At 47.5% G+C, this 22,744-nt stretch overlaps 1 protein-coding gene and 1 pseudogene across 9 annotated transcripts in view; both read left to right on the top strand.

The window, feature by feature from the left end:
• The first annotated feature begins 6,306 nt into the window (after window positions 1-6,306).
• Window positions 6,307-22,744, top strand: part of ATP6V0A1 (ATPase H+ transporting V0 subunit a1) — a 51,665-nt gene continuing 35,227 nt past the window's right edge. For 2 of the 9 annotated variants that reach the window (XM_058676583.1, XM_058676579.1), the window contains exons 1-4: window positions 6,307-6,415; window positions 8,657-8,818; window positions 17,958-18,036; window positions 22,528-22,625. In XM_058676583.1, coding sequence (XP_058532566.1) covers window positions 8,702-8,818; window positions 17,958-18,036; window positions 22,528-22,625 — 294 coding nt within the window. In that variant the 5' untranslated portion in view covers window positions 6,307-6,415; window positions 8,657-8,701. Of the gene's footprint in view, window positions 6,416-7,460; window positions 7,662-8,656; window positions 8,819-17,957; window positions 18,037-22,527; window positions 22,626-22,744 lie in introns of those variants that run through there. The other 7 variants (XM_036496224.2, XM_058676582.1, XM_058676580.1 and 4 more) reach the window with 6 other exon arrangements.
• On the top strand, window positions 9,246-9,342 carry LOC118759701 (U6 spliceosomal RNA; annotated as a pseudogene).

The following is a 22,744-nucleotide window of genomic DNA, read 5'->3' as shown; positions in this document are numbered from 1 at the left end:
TGGCTGCTGCAGCTGCTCCACTTCCCATCCAGCTCCCTGCTTGTGGCCCACGACAGTAGTAACGGATGGCTCAAAACCTCGGGACCCTGCACCCATACGGGAGAACTGGAAGAAGTTCTTGGCTTTGGATCAGCTCAGCTCTGGCTGTTGCAGCCACTTGGGGAGTGAGGCAGTGGACAGAAGATCTTCCTCTTGTATCTCCTTCACTCTCCAAATCTGTCTTTCCAATAAAAATAAAATTTTATTTAAAAGAAATAAATTTCAAAAAAGTGTATTTTCCCCACTCTCTATATGTTTATTTATAAACTGAAGAGCAAAATGTACACAAACAAACACATGTTACAGAAACATAGAAGGACCCTCAGGCCTCAGATTCATACACCCCACTCCTAAATAGGGGTTCATAAGAATAACCCAGGCCCCCCAACCCCTCAAAATATGTGGGAGGGGGAGTGGACAAGGGAAAAGAAATTGAGAAGAGGTACAGCTGGGTCTCCCTTGCTCCTGATAAGGAGCGGCAGGGCTGCAAGCAGTGCAGTCAGCGAGGGTCAATCCACATGTTACAGAGGTCCATAGCACAGCTGCACGGCTGGGTTGGTCTCTCCATCCGTGAATGTGGAAGCCCAAACCCCGAAGAAGACTGAAAGAAGAGCTATATCAAACACCCCTAAACAACCTCAGGACTCCTACTGGCTGACCTTCAGCTTCCCCGGGGTTGCACCATACACAATCGCCTCCCGCAGGCCTCCCTTAGCAACCCAGCTCTGGTTCCACCTCCACAAGGCCTCAACCAGGTCTCAACCAGGTCTTGGAGTGCTTTGCCACCACCCCAGGCTCCAGCCAGCAGTGGCCCGGGTGGCTTGGCGGATCCCGCACTTCTCTCACCAGTTCCTCCACGCTTTTTTGGCCCAGTCCCAGGGCACCAGTCGCCCAGAAATCGCGGCAAGGGCTTGGTTGGCTCTGGTTGTCCTCTCTATGTATATAAACATGGTTTATTAATCTGTTTAAAAGGCAGGATGGTAGATCCAGAGAGAGATGACTTCCATCTGCTTGCTTACTCCCTAGATGGCCACACAGCCAAGCTGAAGCGAAGAGACAAGCACTCCACAAGGGTCTCCCACAGGCGTGATGGGGACCAAGGACTTGAGCCATTTTCTGTTGCCTTCCCGGGCATATTAACAAGAAGCTGGATTGGAAGCAGGGCAGCCAGCACCTCACATGACACTTCCATGTGGGATGCTAGTGTTGCAAGCTGCAGCTTAACCCACTCCCCACACTGCCAGCACCCCTCATCTGTGCTCCCGCATCTGTTTTTTCCCCCCACAGTGAGAACTCTTGCTCCCAAATCAGTAGACATGTCATTTGCTCATTTCTACAGCAGGTGCATAATTCCTATTCCCATGCCACTATGAAAAACAAAACCATGAAGAGTTTTTTCTTGCTGTTTTTCCTGTCAAGACTGGGAAGGCCCAGGAATCATATTTTATTCAAAAGCGATCTAGGGGAAAAGTTGTGGTTCTCAGGCCTGAAGTGCTGGCTGGGTACCACCTTCCACGTCAGAGTGCCTGTGTTCAGTTCTCGGCTCTGGCTCCTGCGACCACAGCTTCCTGCAGGGACAGACCCCGGTGGCTTCAATACCTGGGCCCTGCCAACACCGTAGGAGACCTGTATTAAGTTCCTGTTCCTGGCACTGGCTTTCTGGTTGCTGTAGGCATTCGGGGAATGGGCTCAGCAACAGGAGCTCTTTCTGCCTTTTGGAAAAAAATTACTTGAGTTAGTTCATTTTCTTTTTTAGTATGGTGTTATTCATTTGAAAGATGGGTCAGTTTGGTTGTACTTCTAGTCAGTTCAGAGTCTTCTCCAATTTTGTTGACTTAATCTTTTTTAATCTTTTTGTCATTGAAATGTTTAAATTTCTGAATAACCTATAAGGTTCTTGTTTTTAAATTTGGTTGTTACAGCTCTATCAAGATATAATTCATATACCCAGTTATTTACTTAAGGCATACAACTAAGTCTTTTTAAAAAAATTTTATTTATTTTTATTGCATAGTCAGATTTTTACAGTGAGGAGGAGAGACAGATCTTCCATCTTCTGTTCTACTCCCCAAATAGCTGCTATGGCTGGAGTTCAGCCGATCCAAAACCAGGAACCAGGAACTTCTTTCCAGGTCTCCCACACAGGTGTAAAGTCCCAAGGCTTTGGGCCATCTTCAACTGCTTTCCCAGGCCACAAGCAGGGAGCTGGATGGGAAGTAGGGCTGCCGGGATTAAACCGGTGCCCATATGGGATCCTGGGGTGTTCAAAGCGAGGAGTTCAGCCGCTAGGCCACACCGCTGGGCCCCTAGCATGGCATTTCTAATTCCCACTGGCCGGAAGACTCTCTGTCTCACATGCCCTTCATGGGAGTCACATGGAGTGTACAAAGTGTCACATGCCTCCGGCTCATTCCGATCTCCTTATCCGTGTAATCATTAGCAGAGTTAAAGGATTCTGATCTCCCTTTAACTTCAAAGCAAGCCTCACAATCTGGTAGGCAGAAGTTTTAGCTATTGCTTTTTTTTTTTTTTTACCAAAACAGAACAAAATCCCAAACAACAAAACCTTAACTTAAACACTCACAGGCTTTTAAAGTAAAGTGGAAGTGTTAGCTTGAGGAATTCAAGATGAAATTGTAAAAGGGACTATTTCCATGGAAATCTGCAAGCCAACATTGCAGAACAGCAGTCAGAGGATCTGAAACACTCCCATCAAAGATTCTTGGTAGAAGAGCTCATAAAGGACTCTGTATTGTAGCCTAGTGGCTGAACTCCTTGCCTTGCATGCACTGGGATGCCATATGGGTGCTGGGTTGTGTCCCAGCATCTCCATTTCCCATCAGTGCCCTACTTGTAGCCCAGGAAAGCAGTTAAGGACGGCCAAAGTCTTGGAACCCTGTACTCACCTGGGAGACCTGGAGGAGGTTCCTTGCTTCCAGCTTCAGCTCAGTTTCGGCTATGTGGCCACTTGGGTAGTGCACCAGTGGACAGAAGATCTTCCTCTCTGTGCTCTCTGTATAGCTGACTTTCCAATAAAAATTAACAAATTTTTAACAAAAGAGTTTATAAGAATTAGAGTTAATTTTGACAGAGGAGGAAAACATTTTAAAACTTATTTAATAAGATAGAACCATTTAGGGCCCGGAGGCGTGGCCTAGCAGCTAAAGTCCTCGCTCTGAATGCACCGGGATCCCATATGGGCGCCGATTTAATCCCGGCAGCTCCACTTCCCATCCAGCTCCCTGCTTGTGGCCTGGGAAAGCAGTCGAGGATGGCCCAAAGCCTTGGGTTCCTGCCCCCGTGTGGGAGACCTGGAGGAGGTTCCAGGTTCCTGGCTTCGGATCGGCGCGCACAGGCCATTAAGCTCACTTGGGGAGTGAATCATTGGATGGAAGATCTTCCTCTCTGTCTCTCCTCCTCTATGTATATCTGCCTTTCCAATAAAAATAAATAAAATCTTAAAAAAAAAAAAAAGAACCATTTAAATGATCTACTGAAAAAATTCAAGACTGTGACTTTAAAATCCGGGGCACAGCAATGAAGACATCCCTTGAAATGTTCACTTCTCATACTAGAGTGCTGGGCTCAAGTCGCGACTCTGATTTGGATTCAGATTCCTTCTAACATGCATGCTGGGAGGTTGCTGGTAATGGCTCAATTCCTTGGTTCCTGCAGATCCAGGTACACCTCCAGGCTCCTGCTTGGTTTGGGTCTGGCTATTGCAGCATTTAGGGCAGTGATGCAACAGATGGGAGCTCTGTCTACTGGTATTTTACTTTTTGACTCTCAACTAACAATTTTTTTTCCCCAAAAGATTTATTGATTTGAAAGGCAGTGACACAGAGAGAAGCAAAGATAGAAAGCAATCTTTATCCACTCCATCACTCCTCAAATAGTTGTAATGGCTGGACTTGGGCCAGGCCCTAGCCAGGAGCCTGGGATTCCATTCAGGTCTCCCCAGGTACCTGGGTCATCTTCCCACCCCTTTTCAGATGCTTTAGCAGGAAACTGGACTATAGTATACAATGGCAGCAGCGCAGGCAGTGGCTTAACCCACTGTTGCACCACGATACCAGTGTCCATCAAGTAAGTAAAGTTTTAGAAAAATCATAAATTAAGTCCGTTTAGACAAAACTGCCATCATTGGCTAAGCCCCTTAGGGAATGCAAATGTCTTCTAGAGCAACATTTCAAAATTCATCTTGGTGGACACAGGCCTCCATTTTCTATCATCTACTAAATTAGGGCAGTAGCATCTGTCTCTGAGTGTTGTGGTGAGGATTAAGTGAGGTCCTGCCTACCAAGCCCTTAGCAGAGCAGCCTGACAGCAGTATTCATCCTCACACCCAGCTCTGCCTTTTCATGACTGGGACTTGACTTCTCACTGGCCTGTGAGCTCCTCTAGGGTAGAAATGGGTCTGTTTCTTATTCTAATCCCTAGCTTCTAGAACCATCTGTGTCTGGCGCATAGTAAGCCCTGATTTAAATGGCTATTTTAAATGTCATTTCATTTAAAACAAAAAAGATTTATTTTTATCTGAAAGGCAGATTTACAGGAGAGACCAGAGAGAGATGTACCATCCGCTGGTTTAGTTCCCAAATGGCCACAATGGCAGGAGCCTGGAGCCTTCTTCAGGTCTCCCACGTGGGTATAGGGACCCAAGGCCTTCGACCGTCCTCCTCTGCTTCCCCAGGCACATAAGCAAGGAACTGGATAGGAATGAAGCAACAACCAGGACATGAACTGGTGCCCGGTGCTTCTTCAGGATACTGGCATGGGAGGTGGAGACTGAACCGGCTACTCTACAGTGTCAGCCCTTGAAATTTCATTTCTAAGCCTTGGGGGGGGGGGGGAAAGAGTGATTGGGAAGGTAGATCCCAGCCCACTACACAGACGTTTAAGCCTGACTGCAGACAAGAGTAGAGAACAGAAGGAAAAGAAGTAGGGTACTAGAGAGAGATGGATGGCATCCGTAAGAGGAACAGCAAGGGCAGACTTTCAGGAAAGCCAATAGAAGATTTCAAAGGAGCTTAGGCCGGCCCAGAGGGAAAGCTGTCTGAAAGGTAGTGTGAAAACCATGTGGTTAGCAGGCAGCTGACTCTGAGGGTACTCTCTATTTTTTTACTCAAAGGAAGGAAATGACAAGCATTGTGAAACCGCTTTCTAAAACTTGGCAGGTTTTCAAATGTGGTTGTCTGATTTGCCTGAGAAAGTTGAGTGGAAAAAGGAGGCAAGGGTTTGGGTTCTCTAAGGTATGAAAGGAAAAAAAAAAAAAAAAAAGAGAGAGAGAACAATCAAATTCTCTCTATTCACAGCATGAGGCCCAATGGCTATTTTTACCTTTCTTTGCTAGGCTGGCTAAGCAGGGTGGTGATGCTTTTTGCCAAGAAGACAAAATCAATTAGCATGAGATTCTTTCTTTAAAAATGAAAAATTTCTCCTTATCCTTGAATCTCAAAGGGGCTCTACCACCCAGAGAGACAGAACAACTAGTTTTGCGAGTTTTTCCTGATACGGTTCTATTTATTACCAAGACGTTCCCACTTTACCTTGATAAAAAGGTGATAAAAAGTATCAATATATTTGAGAAAGACGTTTTAAAAACATCCAAAGCATCACCTCTGTGATAAGAAATGTGGTATTGTAATACCAAATTTGAGGAATTGAAAACCTTTAAGTGGCTAAACGGGCCACAGGTATTACCACCAAGCAAGAGAAAAATCTACTTCTGTAACCTATGGTCTTTGGGGTGCGGGTGGGAGTTTTTTTTGCTGGAGAAAAACAGACCATGGAGAGTCGCTGGAAGGGATAAGGCACGCGCCTCGTTAAAGACTGGGCTCACGTGATCCCCCTAAGCCACAGGCTGGAGTTCATGGGTTTTCACTTTTTTTAGAGAAATGAGGAGAAAGTCTGTCAAAAAGGGTCAGCACTATGCGCATTTTCCAGCGCCTCCAGGTCTTAGGTCGTTTCATGAAGGTATCGCCCCTTTCATCCTACTACTTCTCCAGGAGACAAAATAGTGAATCCCCAAGTTAGGACAATGAGGAAACCGGACGACCTTGCCCGTCGCAGAACGGACTCCGAACTGTTCCAGCCAGTCCCACAGCCCCAAGCCTGCCCCGCCAGCGGCCAAGATGGCGTCAGCACGCCGGGCCCCGCCCGCACTCCACCGCCCCGCACTGCGGCCACCCAGGCCAGGCCGCCTCCAATTGGCGGACTGCGATGAGGTCATCGCGGGCGGGGTCCGGCGGCTGCGCGGGGGCGGGGCCCTGGTGACGCACGCACGTCGAGGCGCTGCTGCTGCTGCCTGGAGCCGCGGAGCTGTGGGCTTGTCTGCGGCGGCTCTCTGTGGCAGCGGTTGGGCCGGTTCCGGGAGGTGAGCTGGGGGATGTAGGGACAGCTCGGCAGGCAGCAGCCTTCGAGGGACTCAGGAAACCCTGGTCACCCCGTCACTCATTAAAGGAATTAGCAGGCGTCTCAGATCGGCGGGAGAAAATAGGGGCTCACCTCCTATTGGGGACCCCTCCTGTGGGCAGAAAATCCGGAGGTTCCGTGCCCTATAGAGGCCTTATTTTCCCCCATGGAGGGGAAAAGCAGAAGGACTGAGGGTTCCTGGGGAAGCAGAATTTGGGGAGACTTTTTAGAGGGGCTCCCAATTTCGGTGATACCCGCCACGTACAAAGAGGGAGGTGTACTTGGGTCCAGAGAATTCCTGTTTTCTCTCTGGGCAGCAGGTGAATCATTCCCTGATGGGAGGTTAGGAATGAGTGACAGATGATCCCAGAGGCTGGCGGTGGGGGAGGGAGGCAGGGAGGCGCTGCGGGTGGGCCCCATCTTGTGTAGTCTTGCTGATTGTTAGATTTCGTGTTGTGACTCCCCCATTCCTCCCAGAACAGCTTTGGCGTGGTTTTTTGTTTGGCTGCAGTGGTCTGGAGATGTTTTCGGAGACCTAGTCATTAGAGGGTGGGAGTGGGGAGGGACTCATGACAGACTATCATTGTCAGCCCCCAAAGGATGCTGACGAGGCGAGCTGTCCTGTGTTGAGCGGTTGTGGAGCCTCTCTACTTGGTGCAGGTGAGGCAGGTGGGGCTGGAAACAGCTGATTCGGATGCGCACACGTCGCCAAGTCAGGGAGTCTCCGGACCAATGCTTGTTTGTAAGCAGGTTGTCCTTGCTGCCCTGAATATGCAGTACGTGAAGGTTTTGTCCTTCGGAGTTTCTAAGATGTCTCCCCGCCTTCTCGTGGAGCCCATCTTCCTTTGAGGTTAGATTCATCTGTCTCTATTGAAACTGGGGGGACCCTAGGATGCTCCAAAGCCTGCGTGTTTTGTTGTATCTAGATTCTGTGCAGTCTGTGCCCTGCAGAAGGTGATTGAGAAGAAATAATCGCGTTTCAGGACCACTGATAGCGCCAGCCGCTTTTCCTACTGGCGGCAGTGGAGACTCAGTCGAGATGTTTAGTGGTTTCATGCATGAGAGGATGTGACAGATGGAAGCCTGTGATTAACCTAGAAGATGGACAGGACAAGCAGACAGCTGCGCGGGTGGAAGGCTTGTTCTCCCTGCCTTGCTGAAACTGCTTTGTCATTGTCAGTGTGTTGCTTTGAAATTGATTCTAATACGTAAGCTGGTTCCTCCTTGAATATACTCCTTGTTTATTGGGTTCTGTAGGTGCGTGTGAGGGCGAGGGTGTTTGCTGGGGCGTCTGGAAGGTTAAGCCCTTTCGTGGGACTGTAGCGTTGGGGTAGTGCTGCAACTCTGTTAGAAATGATATTGTCAAGAGACGGGAGAAAAGCGACACTGACCACATTTTGTAAGAGGTTCTTTTGTTTGTTTCCTGTACAAGCAATGAAGAGTGGGCAGTGTGAGCATCACTGCCTCAGAGAATGTGTCCAGGGTATTGAAAAAGCTGTGTGTTCCTGTTGCTATCCCTATCTTTTTTTAATTTTTAATTTTATGGTACAACTCGACAGGGTCTTAGATTTCCCTACCCCCTCCCCAAATTTCCACCGCCCAACTGATTTTTCCCATATTGTTACAATAGTACAGTCCTTCATAAGCAGTCATAAGTCCATCAGTCTGTTATTTTTTTTTAATTTTATTTTTATTACAAAGCCAGATATACTGAGAGGAGGAGACACAGAGAGGAAGTGGAGCTGCTGGGATTAGAACCAGCGGCCATATGGGATCAAGGCGAGGACCTTAGCCACTAGGCCACACCGCCAAGCCCCATCAGTCTGTTATTTAAGTGTGCCCTGACATTGCTGGTACAGACAATGTCAGACAGTCTAGCATCTATCCCTATCTTTAATCTATAATGTTCTTGGTTTCCTAAAATATTGTCATTTGATCGCAGTGTTGACTGCAAAGGAAATGACTTTTAATCTGCACTGAGAAGGGCAGGATTCAGTAACTGCCTTTGCAACACATACACACACATACACACGCACACATATACACACAGAGTTGCTGGTTTCCACTTGTCTAAATGGGATGTCAGACCTGCTGCTAAAGATCCGGCAGCCTGGGGTGGAAAAGCTAAAATGCCAAAGGCAGGAGCCTGCTGGGAATGTTGTTTCAGCTCAACCAAATCCTGTCCTTTGCTCCCCTGCCCCAGGTTGGAGAGAAGTCCTGGCCCTCGGTGGAGTGGACTGTCGCCACCATGGGGGAGCTCTTCCGCAGCGAGGAGATGACGCTGGCGCAGCTCTTCCTACAGTCCGAGGCGGCTTACTGCTGTGTCAGTGAGTTAGGGGAGCTCGGCAAGGTGCAGTTTCGTGATGTAAGTAGTGGTGTGGTTGCTTCTTGCTGGCCACTGAACCCTTGGTTTTCTCACCCTGCCCAATCGCCTTGTGATGACTGATGTGGTTTTTATTTGCAAGAGTAATTTTATAAAACACTGGCTGACCGCCCTTCAGGCTACCTCTGGAGTGTTTGTGCTGGTCCTTCTGTGCTTTGGCCAGCCCTACCCCTCTGAGAACCACACCAAGCACTCCGAGGCCTGAAGAGGCTGCCTGACTAACCTGCTCAGGGGTTTTTGACATTTTAACACTCACTGTTGAATGTTTGAAGGGATTGTTGAAGTTTAGGATTTGTGTGTGTTTAGAGTATGAGGCATTTCTACAGCTATGTGTAAGTAAGGAGGTAGTGAATGGCCGTTGTTTTGCAGCATTTTCTTAGGCAGTTGAAGAAGATGTTGAGCTGCTTGCTTGCTTTGGCAGCACATATACTAAAACTGGAACACTACAGGGAAGATTAGCATGACCCTGAATAATAATGATCAGCAAATATGTGAAACATTTTTTTAAAAAAAGATATTGAAAGAAAATGAACAGGCTAAGAGTAAAACTGTGTGCTACGTGAGGTGTATGGCCTGATTAAAAAGTCACAGTGTGTGTTGCTGAATGAAGGAGGTAGTTAGCAGTTTGCTGGTGTGCCTGACCAGAATCCTCTCATTAGTCTCGAAGCTCCATGTACTTCTGTTTGACATTATTATGTTGCAGCTTTGTTTTTGCTTTTTAATTTTTTTTAAAGATTTTATTTTTTATTGGAAAGTCAGATATACAGAGGAGGGGAGAGACAGAGAGGAAGATCTTTATCCATTGGTTCACTGCTCGGTCAACCACAATGACTGGAGCTGTGCCGATCTGAAGCTGGGAGTCAGGAGGCTCCTCCAGGTCTCCCATCCTGGTGCCGGGTGCCAAGGCTTTGGGTCGTCCTCGATTGCTGTCCCAGGCCACAAGCAGGGAGCTGATTGGGAAGCGGGGCCACCAGGATTAGAACCAGTGCCCATATGGTATCCTGGCGCCTGTAAGGCAAGGACTTTAGATACTAGGTTTCCGTGCCAGACCCTATTTATTTATTTATTTATTTTAAAAGGTTGTCTTTTTATGGGAAAGGCAGATTTACAGAGAGAGAAAGAGACAGAAACATCTGTCCACTGGTTCAATCCCCAACTGGGCACAACGACCAGAGCTGAGCTGATCTAAAGCCAGGACCCAGGAGCTTTTCCTGGGTCTCCCCCATGTGGGTGTGGGGTCCCAAGGCATTGGACCATCCTCTACTGATTTCCCAGACTATAAGCAGGTTGCTGGATAAGAAAGAAGTGGAGTAGCCAAGACATGAATTGGCGCCTATATGGGAATCCCATTGTTTGGCTCAGTTGCTTAATTCTCCATTTCCAATGTGCCAGCCCCTAGTTTGCTTTTTAAAAAACATTTATCTTAATGGGATGACTGATGTTGTATTTTAAAAAAGATTCCTTTATTTGAAAGGAAAAATTACTGAAAGAGAGAGCGAGGGAGAGATCTTGCATAACCTGATTTCCTTCCCAAATGGCGGCAATGATGAGAGCTGGGCTATTCTGAAGCCAGGAGCTTTTTCCAGGTCTCTGACATGGGTGTGGGGCCCTTGGCCCAAGAATGTGGATCATCTTCCATGCTTTCCCAGTTCTAGAAACTGGATTGGAAATGGAGCAGCTGGAACTTGACCTGGTGCTCAGATGGCACACCAACACCACTGGCAGTGGCTTTACTGCTGTGCTGTAGTGCCAGCCCCGTGGTTGCAGCTTCACATTCATCAGCAGGAGGAGTTGATTGAAGTCTTTCTGCTCCAGTGTGCACTAAGCACCAGAAGACAAGGGCCGTCTCTGCTTTTACTCAGTACTGTGTCTTGGGTGCTCCCACATAAGGCCTTGAATCAGTGTTTGTTGCAATGAATGAATGGATGAAAGAGGAACCATGGTTAGGAGGGGGTTTGTCCATGTCGGCCTTTGTAAATGAGCAGCTTTTCAGGAACTTCCCAGTCCGAGAATTGCATAAATGTAATTGCATGACTGGTCTCATCCTTGTTCTCTGTAAACCATTTTGTCACAGCTGTGTTCAAGTGTTGTCCTCCCTGATGCCTTTCTTTGTGAAAACTCGCTGCATCTTCCATTGGCTTCTCTCTGATCTCCACTCTCTTCCCCAGGTGTCTGTGTGCCCCAGGTCAGCTTTTGCTTTTTCATCCATGTTGGTGAGCTCACGAGTCTTCCTTTTTATCGAGCAGGCTGCCTCATCTCTTACCTCTGGCCCTGACCTCATGGTTTCTGTCCCTGTCACCACAGCCCTTTCTGCTTGCTGACACTCAGCAATTCTCCCTGCTGTTCCAGCTCAGCTTGTTAAGTTCTGACATTGTGTCATTGCACACACTGTTTCTTCATCATGATGTCCCAAACATGAGCCAATGCATTGAGATTTTCCTAGCTTTCCAGGCTTGAAACCTGAGTCAAACCTATTGCCTTTCACTTGCAATTCTTTATCCGGTGCCATTGGTGTCTCCTTGCTGTCCAGCCTTCTTTCTCTTTTACTTATGCCATGTTTTCAGTCATGCAGAAAAAGTGTGGGGAACAGGGCTGGGTGTTCACACAGCAGGTGTTTTTTTTTTTTTTTTTAAGATTATTCTAAGATTCATTATATGAAAGGTAGAGTTAAAGAGAGGGACACACATACACATCTTCAATTTGCTGATTAACTCCCCAAATGGCCACAAGGCTAGAAGCTGGGCTGGCCTGAAGCTAAGAGCCAGGAGTTCCTTCTGGTTCGTCCATGTGCGTTCAGGAGCCCAAATACTTGAGCCATTATCTGCTGCTTTTCCAGGTGTATTAACAAGAAGCTGGGCTGGAAGTGGAGCACCTAGAACTCAAACCAATACCCATATAGGGTGTTGGCACTGCAAGTGGCAGTGCCCATAAGCCAGAACACCTGTTCGCAGATCTACTTTTCATCCAGCTTCTTACTAGTATGCACCCTGGGAGGCAGTAAATGATTGATCGCTCAGGTAATTTGAGTTTCTGCCACCCACTATAGCAGACCCAGATATTCAGCCATGTTCATTAGCCTGGCCAAGCCCTGGGTATTGAAGTCATTTTGGGAGTGAATCAGCAGATGGAAGGTTGATCTCTCTCTCTGTTATTGACTTTCAAATAAAGGAAATACATTTTTTTTAGGGGCCAGTGTTATGGTACAATGGGTTGAGTTGCTGTGGCTGAATCCCATACAGGTACTAGTTTGAGTTCTAGCTGCTCTGTTTCCAACCCAGTTCCTTGCTAATGCACCTGGGAAAGCAGTCAAGGATGGCCCAAAGCCTTGGGACCCTATAACCATGTGGGAGATCCAGAAGAAGCTCCTGGCTTCTGGCTTCAGATTGGCTTAGCTGTGACTGTTGCAGCCACCTGGGGAGTGAACAAATGGATGAAAGATCTTTCTCTCTGTCCTTTCCTGTAAAACTAACTTTCCAAGAAAAGTTTTTAAAAATCTTTAAAAAATTAAGAAATAACAAGCAGAAGGAAAGAAAACTGCCTACTGTTGCTCAGAGTATGGGTGCAGACTGTAAATACTCAAATCTCAACACGCCCCTCTTGTTGATATGACAAAGTATCTTTTATATAAAATTCTAATAGTTTATAAAGGTGTTTGATTTTCTGAAAATTCACTGGTCTGCGTGTAGTCTTGTTTCATCCTTTATTTTTTCTTAAAGATTTATTTATTTTATTACAAAGTCAGATATACAGAGAGGAGGAGAGACAGAGAGGAAGATCTTCCATCCGATGTTTCACTCCCCAAGTGAGCCGCAACGGCCGGTGCGCGCAGATCCGAAGCCGGGAACCTGGAACCTCTTCCGGGTCTCCCACACGGGTGCAGGGTCCCAAAGCATTGGGCCATCCTCGACTGCTTTCCCAGGCCACAAGTAGGGAGCTGGATGGGAAGTGGAGCTGCCGGGATTAGAACCGGCGCCCATATGGGATCCCGGGGCATTCAAGGTGAGGACTTTAGTCGCTAGGCCATGCCGCCGGGCTCAAATACATAGTTTTTTAAAGATTTTATTTTATTGGAAAGGCAGATGTACATAGAGGAGGAGAGACAGAGAGGAAGATCTTCCGTCCGATGATTCACTCCCCAAGTAGCCCCGATGGCCGGTGCTGTGCCAATCCGAAGCTAGGAGCCAGGAACTTCTTTCCAGGTCTCCCATGTGGGTGCAGGGTCCCAAGGCTTTGGGCCGTCCTCCACTGCTTTCCCAGGCCACAAGCAGGGAGCTGGATAGGAAGTGGGGCCACCGGACTGGAACCAGCGCCCATATGGGATCCTGGTGCATGCAAGATGAGGACTTTAACTGCTATGCTATCGTGCTGAGCCCCATGTCTGGGATTTTTTTTTCTCAGTAACTTTACTGAGATAAAAGATTCATGTACCGTATAATTCCTCCAAAGTATAGAGTTCAGTAGCAGATGTTTAACCTCAAGGTTACTGTGCCAGTTAGGAATCCTGTACCACGGGGGTAGGCGTCATGGTAGAGTATGGCACATATCCATATCAGAGTAGGGGTTTCTTATTTCAGTTCCGGCTGCCCACTTACACACCTGGGAAGGCAGTGGGTGATGGCTCAGGTACTTGGGTCCTTTTCACACACACAAGAGATTCAGATGGACTTTGTGGTTCTTGGCTTCTGCCCGGGCTCAGCCCTAGCAGCTGTGTGCATTTCAGCAGTGAACCAATCAGTAGGTGGAAGCTTTTTCTGTTAATCTAACATTAAAATAAACTAATCTTTTAGAAAGACCAAGTTAAAAGATAAGAATATATATATAGTTTGAAATGGGGGTTGGTATTGTGATATAGCAGGTAAGCTACAGCCTGCAACACCGCGCCATCCTAATTCAAGACCTGGGTGCTCTGTATTTGATCTCCACTTCCAGCTCCCTGCTAACAGCCTAGAAAAACAGCAGAAAAGGGCCCCAGTGGTTGGGCCCTTACACCAGTATGGGAGATCCAGAGACAGCTCCAAACTCCAGGCTTCAAGCCTAGCCCAGCCCTGGTCATTGCAGCCATTCGGGCAGATGGAAGAGCTTATTCTCTCTCTGTGTAACTCTGACTTTAAATAAGTAAATATCTTTAAAAATTAATAAATAAAATATGACTTATTTAACAAATAAAATATGATTTTTTTTTTTTTTAAAAAAAAGGAGTCCTGCAGCCCATACGAAGGTACCTGAATTTGATCCCTGATTCAAGTCTCCTGTCGATCTCCTGGGAGGTGGCTGTGATGACTCAAGCTGTTGGCTTCCTGCCACCCACATCGAAGGCCTAAATTGAGTTATTGGCTCTCAGCTTCAGCCCAGCCCAAGCCTGGCTGATTTGGCATTTGAGGAATGAACCAGGGAGTGAAGTAGTCTCTTGAATTGCAAATGGTTTTCTAAAAATAGAATGTATACTTCAGTATTTTGTTTTTAATAAAGATGTACTTATTTATTTGAAAGAGTTATGAGAAGAGAGGAAGAGACAGGAGGGAAAGAGATCTTCCATCTGCTGGTTCACTCCCCGGATGATTACAGCGGCTGAAGCTGGACCAGCTTGAAGTCAGGAGCCAGGACCTTGTTCTAGGTCTCCAGCATGGATTGCAGGGACCTGAGCCTTTGGACCATCCTCATGACTTTTCCCAGGCCATTAACGGGGAGTTGGTTATGGGATCCTGGCATCACAATCGACAGGTTTACCTACGACTACACTGGACCCAGTATTTTTGTTTGTTTTTAAGATTTATTTACTTATTTTGAAAGAGAAAGGGAGAGACAGAAAGGTCAATCTTCCATCCACTGGTTTACTCTCCAGATTGCTGCAATGGCCTGTTCTGGCCCAGGCTGAAGTCAGGAGCTAGAAACTTCAGCCTGGTCTCCCACATAGGTGGCAAGTCCCAGCACTTGGGTGTCTTCTGCTGCTTTCTCAGTTCATTAACAGACAGCTGAATAGAAAGTAAGGCAGCTAGGACTCAGACACCTGCCATATGGGATGATAGCTTTGTAGGCAGTGGTTTTATCTGCTTTGCCACAACATGAGTTGCACTTCAGGGTATCTTTACAATGCTTAAAGATGCAATCATACCACAACCAGTCTCAGCTTTTTGAAACTCTTGCCCATTACCAGTTGTTTCCTCCCCGCCTGGCACATTCGCTCTGTGGCCCTGCCCTCTGCGTCGGGTTAGCTGTCCATGCAATCCCTTGATGCAGGTGTGTGCTGTGTAGTCTTCTGTGACCTTTCTCTCACATACCACTGTGCTTTCATACGTGTATTGGTATCTTTTTGGGAGTTTTTGAAATAGGACATCGTGTAACAGATTAAAGTGATTGGTTTGGGTTTAATGTAGTTCACTCTTCCCTGCCAAAGGTAGCACTGTGAATTCCAGAGTGAAAGTCAGAGAGGAATGCTTCCACTTCCCCCAGCAGGACCTGGGCCCTCGACCCAGTCTAGTTGTTTACGTGTTCTTTTCCCTATTCCTTGGCCCCCCAGCACTGTCAGTCATGGCAACCCCCATTTGTACCAGGAGGTCAAGCTTTTGCCTGGTTGTTTTAGGCTTTCCTTACATGCCCCCCAACCAGTAGGGGCTGCTGCCATCTTTAAAAGATTTATTATTTTTATTGGAAAGGCAAATTTATAGAGAGGAGAGACAGAGAGAAACATCTTCCATCCACTGGTTTACTTCCCAAGTGGCTGCAACAGATGGAGCTGGGTTGCCAGTGCTTGAAAAGGAAGGGTTAACCAGCTGAACTATTGTGCCAGCTGCTGTTTTGGTTTGTTTTTATAGATTGGTTTATTTGTTTGAGAGACATTTGTTGGGGAGGGAGAGAAATCTTTCTTTTTCTTGTTGTTTTTTGAAAATTTATTTGTTTTTATTGGAAAGACAGATCAGATTTACAGAGAGGAGAGACAGAAAGATCTTTCATCCACTGGTTCATTCCCCAAATGATTACAACAGCCAGAGGCCGAAGCTGAGCCAGTCCAGAGTCAGGAGCCAGGAACTTCCTCCTGGTCTGTCATGTGGGTGCAGAGTCTCAAAGCATTGGGCCATCCTTGACTTCTTTCCCAGGCCATAAACAGGGAGCTGGATGGGAAGTGGAGCAGCTGGGACACAAACTGGCACCCGTATGGGATCCTTGCACCTGAAGGTAAAGGATTAGCTAATTGAGCTATTGCACTGGTCCTAAGAGAAATCTTTCATCTGCTAGCTACTACTGAAGTGATCACATCAGATAGAAGTGGGCATGTCTGAAGCCAGCACCATGCTTGCTACACCATGGCGCCAGCCCCTCTGCTCTCCAGTTCCAGTCCATTTCATCACCCCAATAGAAAGCCTTGTACCCATTAGCAGTCACTAACCATTTTCCTCTCCCTTTGCCCCTGGCAACCACTCGTCTTCCTTCTGCCTCTACAGACTCACCTGTTCTGTGCATCCCATACACACAGGGCATGATTCAGGGTCTTTTGTGTCTGATGTCTTTCCTTCAGTGTGTTCTTCCCAAGGATCCTGTGTGCTGCTGCCTCATCCCTGTCTGTTCTGTTGTGCGGCCGCAGTCTTCTGTTGGCTGATGCAAGGCTTCTACCTTTTGGGCTTCTGTGCTTATTAAGGTCTTGTTTTCAGATCTTTTGGGCACATGGCCAGGGCTGGAATGGCTGAGTCGTGTGAATCCTGCTGTGTCAGCCCTTTGAGGGACCACCAGGCTCCGCGCTGTGCTCTGTTCCTCTCAGCATGTGTCAGAATTCTGACTTCTTTGTATCCTTCCCAATAGTTGTAATTTTCCTTGTTTTAAAAAATATTAGGGCAGTTGAGAAAGCATCATTATATACATGTACAGCGTCTAGAGTGACATTTTGAGATAGGTACATGAGGCAGAAAGATGGAATCAAACCAAGTAACAGGTGCACCAGCTCACTTAGCGTTTTTTGTGGTAAGACATTTGAAATGTCCTTTCTTTGTTGTTTGGAAAGGATACCAAATATTATTGACTGCTGTCAGTCTGCTGTGCAGGAACGCTCGGGCCTTTGTTGTGTCTGGAACTTTGTGCCCTTTGACCACCAGCTTGTAATCTCTCCACTCCCACCTCCTGCCCTCTGCCAGCCTTGAGAGCCAGCCTCTGCTCTCTGCTTGTGTGAGTTCAACTTCTTACAGTATTTATTTAGCATTTTATTTAGAGAGACAAAGAGAGAGAGTATATGTGTCCATGAGGCAGCGCAGGCTCCCACCTGCTGGTTCAGGCCCAAAAGCCATTCTGTTCCTCTTCCTTCTTTGTTATACTGCAAGCTTCTCCCTGAATGGGAATTTGTTTTACTTACTTATTTTTTAACACCCCAGGATGTCTGTAACATTGCTTTGTACATTGCTTGTGGTGTGTGAGTGAAAAACCAGCAGCCTTGACAAGATAAATACCCCACCTGGGGCAGGAGACACGGAAGTTTGCCTTCTTTCTCTTGTGCTCAGGGTAAGACAAGAGAAGGGAAACCCCATAGAGCTGCTGTGATGTCCTTGGCCCAGGGGCTGGTTCTCTGAAGCTCTGGAAGCTCTGAGCCTGCTTGTCTGCCCTCAGGTGCTCTGTTTCAGGCTCAAGTGAGGAGGCTCAAGGAAGGCACATGATGCAGAAGGCGGTTATTGTTAGTGTTACAATCTCTGTTGACACAAAGCTGTTTTCATCTTGCAGGAAACACTTTTTTTTTTTTTTTAAAGATTTATTCATTTTATTACAGCCAGATATACACAGAGGAGGAGAGACAGAGAGGAAGATCTTCCGTCCGATGATTCACTCCCCAAGTGAGCCGCAACGGGCCGATGCGCGCCGATCCGATGCCGGGAACCTGGAACCTCTTCCGGGTCTCCCACGCGGGTGCAGTGTCCCAAAGCATTGGGCCGTCCTCAACTGCTTTCCCAGGCCACAAGCAGGGAGCTGGATGGGAAGTGGAGCTGCCGGGATTAGAACCGGCGCCCATATGGGATCCCGGGGCTTTCAAGGCGAGGACTTTAGCCGCTAGACCACGCCGCCGGGCCCTGGAAACACTTTTGAAATAGAGGAACCAGAGTCAGCATTTGAATGTTTGATATTCTTTTTTTTTTTTTTTTTCCAGTTGAATCCGGATGTGAATGTTTTCCAGCGAAAATTTGTGAATGAAGTGAGAAGATGTGAAGAGATGGATCGGAAGCTCCGTACGTGTGATTTTTTCTTGTATGGTATTCTGTAACGAATCGTTGGTGTTAGATCAGTTATCTTAATAAAGGAAGAATCAAGGAAGGAGAAGATGAAAAGAAGATCACTCTTGTGATTCTAACGTTGAGATGATTTTCTGGTGTACAAATGGACTTTGTAGTGTTCTGGCTGGTGGGGTGCTGGGTGTAAACCTGGTTTGAAACAACAGGATGCAAGCTGAAACCACTATGGGACCTTAACCATATGGCTGAGCTCCAACACAGCACAGGGTACTGTCAGTGTCAGCACAACCACCCCTCTCTCTCTCTCTCTCCCTTCTCCCCTGCCTCACCCTGCTCTTTTTAACGTGCATTTTATTGAGGCTGGCATGGTGATGTGGCATGCTAATCCTCCGCCTGCAAGTGCTGGCATCCCATATGGACATCTGTTCTTGTTCTGACTGCTCCATTTCTGATCCAGCTCCCTGCTGATGGACTGGGAAAACAGGGGAGGAAGGTCCAAAGCTTTGGGCCCCTGCGCCCACACGGGAGACCTGGAAAAAGCTTCTGTCTCTCGGCTTCAAATTAGTCCAGCTTTTTCCATGGCAACCATTTAGGGAGTAAACCAGCAGATAGAAGACGGAAGATGTCTCTCTCCCTGTTAGCTTTTTCTATAAACTCAAGATGCCAGACACAATCAGCAAGCCACACGAGATGTCTTTATTTCCAAATAGCTGTGGGGCAGGGAGAAAGCGACAGAGAGAAGAGCAGAAAGAAACTAAGCAGAAGGGGAGAAGAGAGACAGAAGAGCAGAGCAGAGGACGAGGAGGGGAGAGAGGCAGACAGCATGTGGAGGAGAGACCAGAACGAAGGGGAGAGGCACCTTTACAGCCCGGAGGGGGGTGTGGGGAGTGTAGGGTGGGGATGGGCAGGTGCAGCTGCAGGGGTACCAGGCTCAATGCTTCGGGGGATTGGTGGGCCTGAAAGTCACTAAGCTTACTTAGGCAAGTGGGCCTTCAGTGGGCTGAGACCTAGGAGGCTTATGATAAACAGGCATTGGAGGTGGGCTGAGTCCAGGATGGTGGGGTTAGTTTTCCAGGCCTCTGCTCCTTACACTTCCTGTCTGTAACTCAGACTTGCAAGTAAGATAAATCATTAAAAATTAATTTTGTTGATTTTGAAAGTCAGAGTTGTAGAAAGACAGGGAGAGAGAGATGTCTTCTTCCGTTTGCTGATCCACTCCGCAACTGACCTCAGTGGCCAGTGCTGGGTCAGGCCAAAGTCAGAGGTCAAGAGAGTTTCATCCAGGTCCCCCACACTTGGGCCATCTTCCCTGCTTTTCCCAGATCACTGGCAGGGAGCTGGGTCAAAAATAGAGCAACTAGGACATGAACCAGTGACCGTTTGGGATGTTGTCATTGGAGGCAGCAGCACCAGAGTCATCTTTTTTTTTTTTTTTAAGATTTTTAAAAGTTTTATTGGAAAGTCAGCTATATAGAGAGAAGGAAAGAGAGAGGAAGATCTTTTGTCCAATAATTCACTCCCCAAGTGGCCACAACGGCTGGAGCTGTGCCAATCTGAAGCCAGGAGCCAAGAGTTTCTTCCTGGTCTCCCACACGGGTGCAGGTCCCAAGGGTTTGGGCTGTCCTCGACTGCTTTCCCAGGCCACAAGCAGGGAGCTGGATGGGAAGCAGGACTGCCAAGATTAGAACTGGCACCCATATGTGATCCCAGCGCATGCAAGGTGAGGACTTTAGCCAGTGGCCACGGCGCTGGGCCCCAGAACCATCTTTTAATCTGAGCTATTTATGAGGGAGTAAACTGTCATCGGTTAAGGTCCTATTGGAGGTTCAGGTGCTTTTATACTTTGTTTTATTTATTCCCCACAGCATTTCTTCAAGAATGCACCCCCACCTCCCCACCCTCCCACCCTTGCAGGAATGGTGGCTTAACAGACTAATTCTCCACCTGCAAGTACTGGAATTCCATATAGGTACCGGTTTGTGCTCCAGCTGCTCCACTTCCCATTCAGCTTCTTGTTTATGGGAAAGCAGCAGAAAAGGATGGCCCAAAGCCATGGAACCCTGCACCTATGTGAGAGACCCAAAAGAAGCTTCTGGCTCCTGTCTTCAGATTGGCTAAGCTCCAGCTGATGCAGTTATTTGGGGAGTGAACCAGCAGATGGAAGACGTTTCTGTCTCTCCTTATCTTTGTGAATCTGCATTTCCAATAAAAACAAATCTTTGAAGAAATCTGATTAAAGAAAGAAGAAAGGAAGAAGGAAGGAAAAAGAAGGAAAAAAAAAGTGCTTGAGGCTGAAAAGCAGATTAAATCTATATAGGCAATTAAGACTCAGCTGCTCTACTTCCAGTCCAGCTCGCTGCTAATGAGTCTGGGAAATCAGGGGAGGATGGCTTAAGGGCTTGGGCCCCTGTCTCCAATGTGGCCGACCCGGAAGAAACTCCTGACTTCAGCCTGGCTCTCTCCTGGCCATTGCGGCCACCTCGAGAATGAACCAAGAGGTGGAAAGCCTTTCTTTCTTTCTTTCTTTCTTTCTTTCTTTCTCTCTCTCTCTCTCTCCTTCTCTGTAACTTCACATTTCAAATAAATAAAAGATACATATACTTTTTTGATTAAAAAAAAAAAAAGAATGAAGGTGCTACTTCCCTTGTTGACTAAGGAATCTGCAAGAGGTTCGGTGCCCTACCCAGGAGCATGAGCAGCTGGGAAGGAATCAGCTGGGAGCTAACTGGCTCTCAGCCCCGACTTGGCTGCCTTGCTAGAGCAGCCTTCAGGTAGCTCACAGTGGATTTGGCCTCCACCTAAAACGTGTGAGGTGTTTCAGGTGATGGGTGTTTGTTGAAGATTTATTTTATTTGAAAGGCTGAGTTAGAGACAAAGATCTCTGTCCCCAAATGGCTACAATGGCCAGAGCTGATTCAGGTTGAAGCCAGGTGCTTGGAACTCCATCTGGATCTTTCACAGGGGTGGCCGGAGCCCAAGCACTTGGGCCATTTCTTGCTACCTTCCCAAGTGCAAGTTGCAGGGAGCTGAATTACAAGAACAGCAGCCAGCAGCCAAGACTCAAACCAGCACTCATATAGGATACTGGCAGCTTAACTCTCTGCACCGCAAACCCAGCCCCTGGCGTTTTGTTATTTATTTGTTTGTTTTTAAAAAATAAATAGGAGAGGGCCCGGTGGCGTGGCCTAGCGGCGAAGGTCCTCGCCTTGAATGCCCCGGGATCCCATGTGGTCACTGGTTCTAATCCCGGCAGCTCCACTTCCCATCCAGCTCCCTGCTTGTGGCCTGGGAAAGCAGTCGAGGACGGCCCAAAGATTTGGGACCCTGCACCCGTGTGGGAGACCCAGAAGAGGTTCCTGGTTCCCGGCTTCGGATCGGCGCGCACCGGCCCATTGCGGCTCACTTGGGGAGTGAATCATCGGACGAAAGATCTTCCCTTCTGTCTCTCCTCCTCTCTGCATATGTGACTTTGTAATAAAATAAATAAATCTTTTAAAAAAATAGAAAAAAAAATAAATAGAAAAAACATAAGTAGAACAACAAACTTTCCATCTGTTAACTACACCCCCCCCAAAAAATGACCGTGATTGGCAGAAGTGTGCCAAACCAAAACTGGGAGTCGGGAACTTAATCTGGGAATCCCACATGCACAGTGGGAAGCCAAGCATCTGAGCCATCGGCTTCCGAGGAGACATTTCAACAGGAGCGGGATCAGAAATGGAGCTGAGGCTCTAACTCAGGCGCTCCGATAGGGGACCCCATGTCCCTACCGGAGTCCTCTCTGCTGGGCCAGGTGCCTGTGCCTTCCTGGTGTTACAGGAGCCTCTGTCTCACTAAATGTTTTGTTGAACTCAATTTCCAGTAGCTCTGCTTCGCCAACGGTGTCTGTAACCAGTCTCACTGTGACTTGGGGTGGCAGCTGCAGAAGGTGGAGAACTGAAGCAGAAGAGGGAAGGAAGGCAGCACAGGGTAGCTGCCCTCTCTGGGCTTGCTTTACAGAGTGTGAGATGGCAGAGGGAGGATGTGGAGGGAAACAGTTGTTTCCACAGGAAAGGTTTTTCTTGGGCCCTGACGTTGGCTCAATGGCTAAATTCTCAGCTTGCACGTGCCGGAATCATATATGGGCATCAGTTCATGTCCCGGCTGCTTCAGTTACCATCCAGCTTCTTGCTTATGGCCTGGGAAAGCGGTCGAGGCCTAAAGCCTCAGGACCTTGTGCCTGTGTGGGACACCCGAAAGAAGGTCTTGGCTTTGATTTGCTCAGCTCTGGCTGTTGCAGCCATTTGGGGAGTGAACCAGCAGATGGAAGATGTTTCTGTCTGTCTCTGCTCTCCATAATCTGATTTGCCTTTTTAATCTTTAAAAAAAAATTTTTTTTTTTAGAAACTGTAGCCAGATTTTGAAACTTGCCATCCTCTTCCCCTGCTAAATACTGACACTTTCAGGCATGGGCAACTTCTTTTGAATGTTTGGTTTCTGTTGTTTCAGGATTTGTTGAGAAAGAAATCAGAAAAGCTAACATCCCAATCATGGACACAGGCGAAAATCCCGAGGTGCCCTTCCCAAGGGACATGATTGACTTGGAGGTAAGCCATGCTCCTGCGAGGGCCGCATGTCTCTCCAATCTGGCACCCACATCCCTCACCTGAGCGTGGGACAGTCAGGTAATTCTTGCTGGACTTGTCAGCGTAGTCAGTTAACTGCA

Source organism: Ochotona princeps, chromosome 17 (assembly GCF_030435755.1).
Source record: "Ochotona princeps isolate mOchPri1 chromosome 17, mOchPri1.hap1, whole genome shotgun sequence".
NCBI lineage: Eukaryota > Metazoa > Chordata > Mammalia > Lagomorpha > Ochotonidae > Ochotona > Ochotona princeps.
The sequence above is the reverse complement of the archived record's forward strand: the minus strand, read 5'-3'. Positions and strand labels throughout refer to the sequence as shown.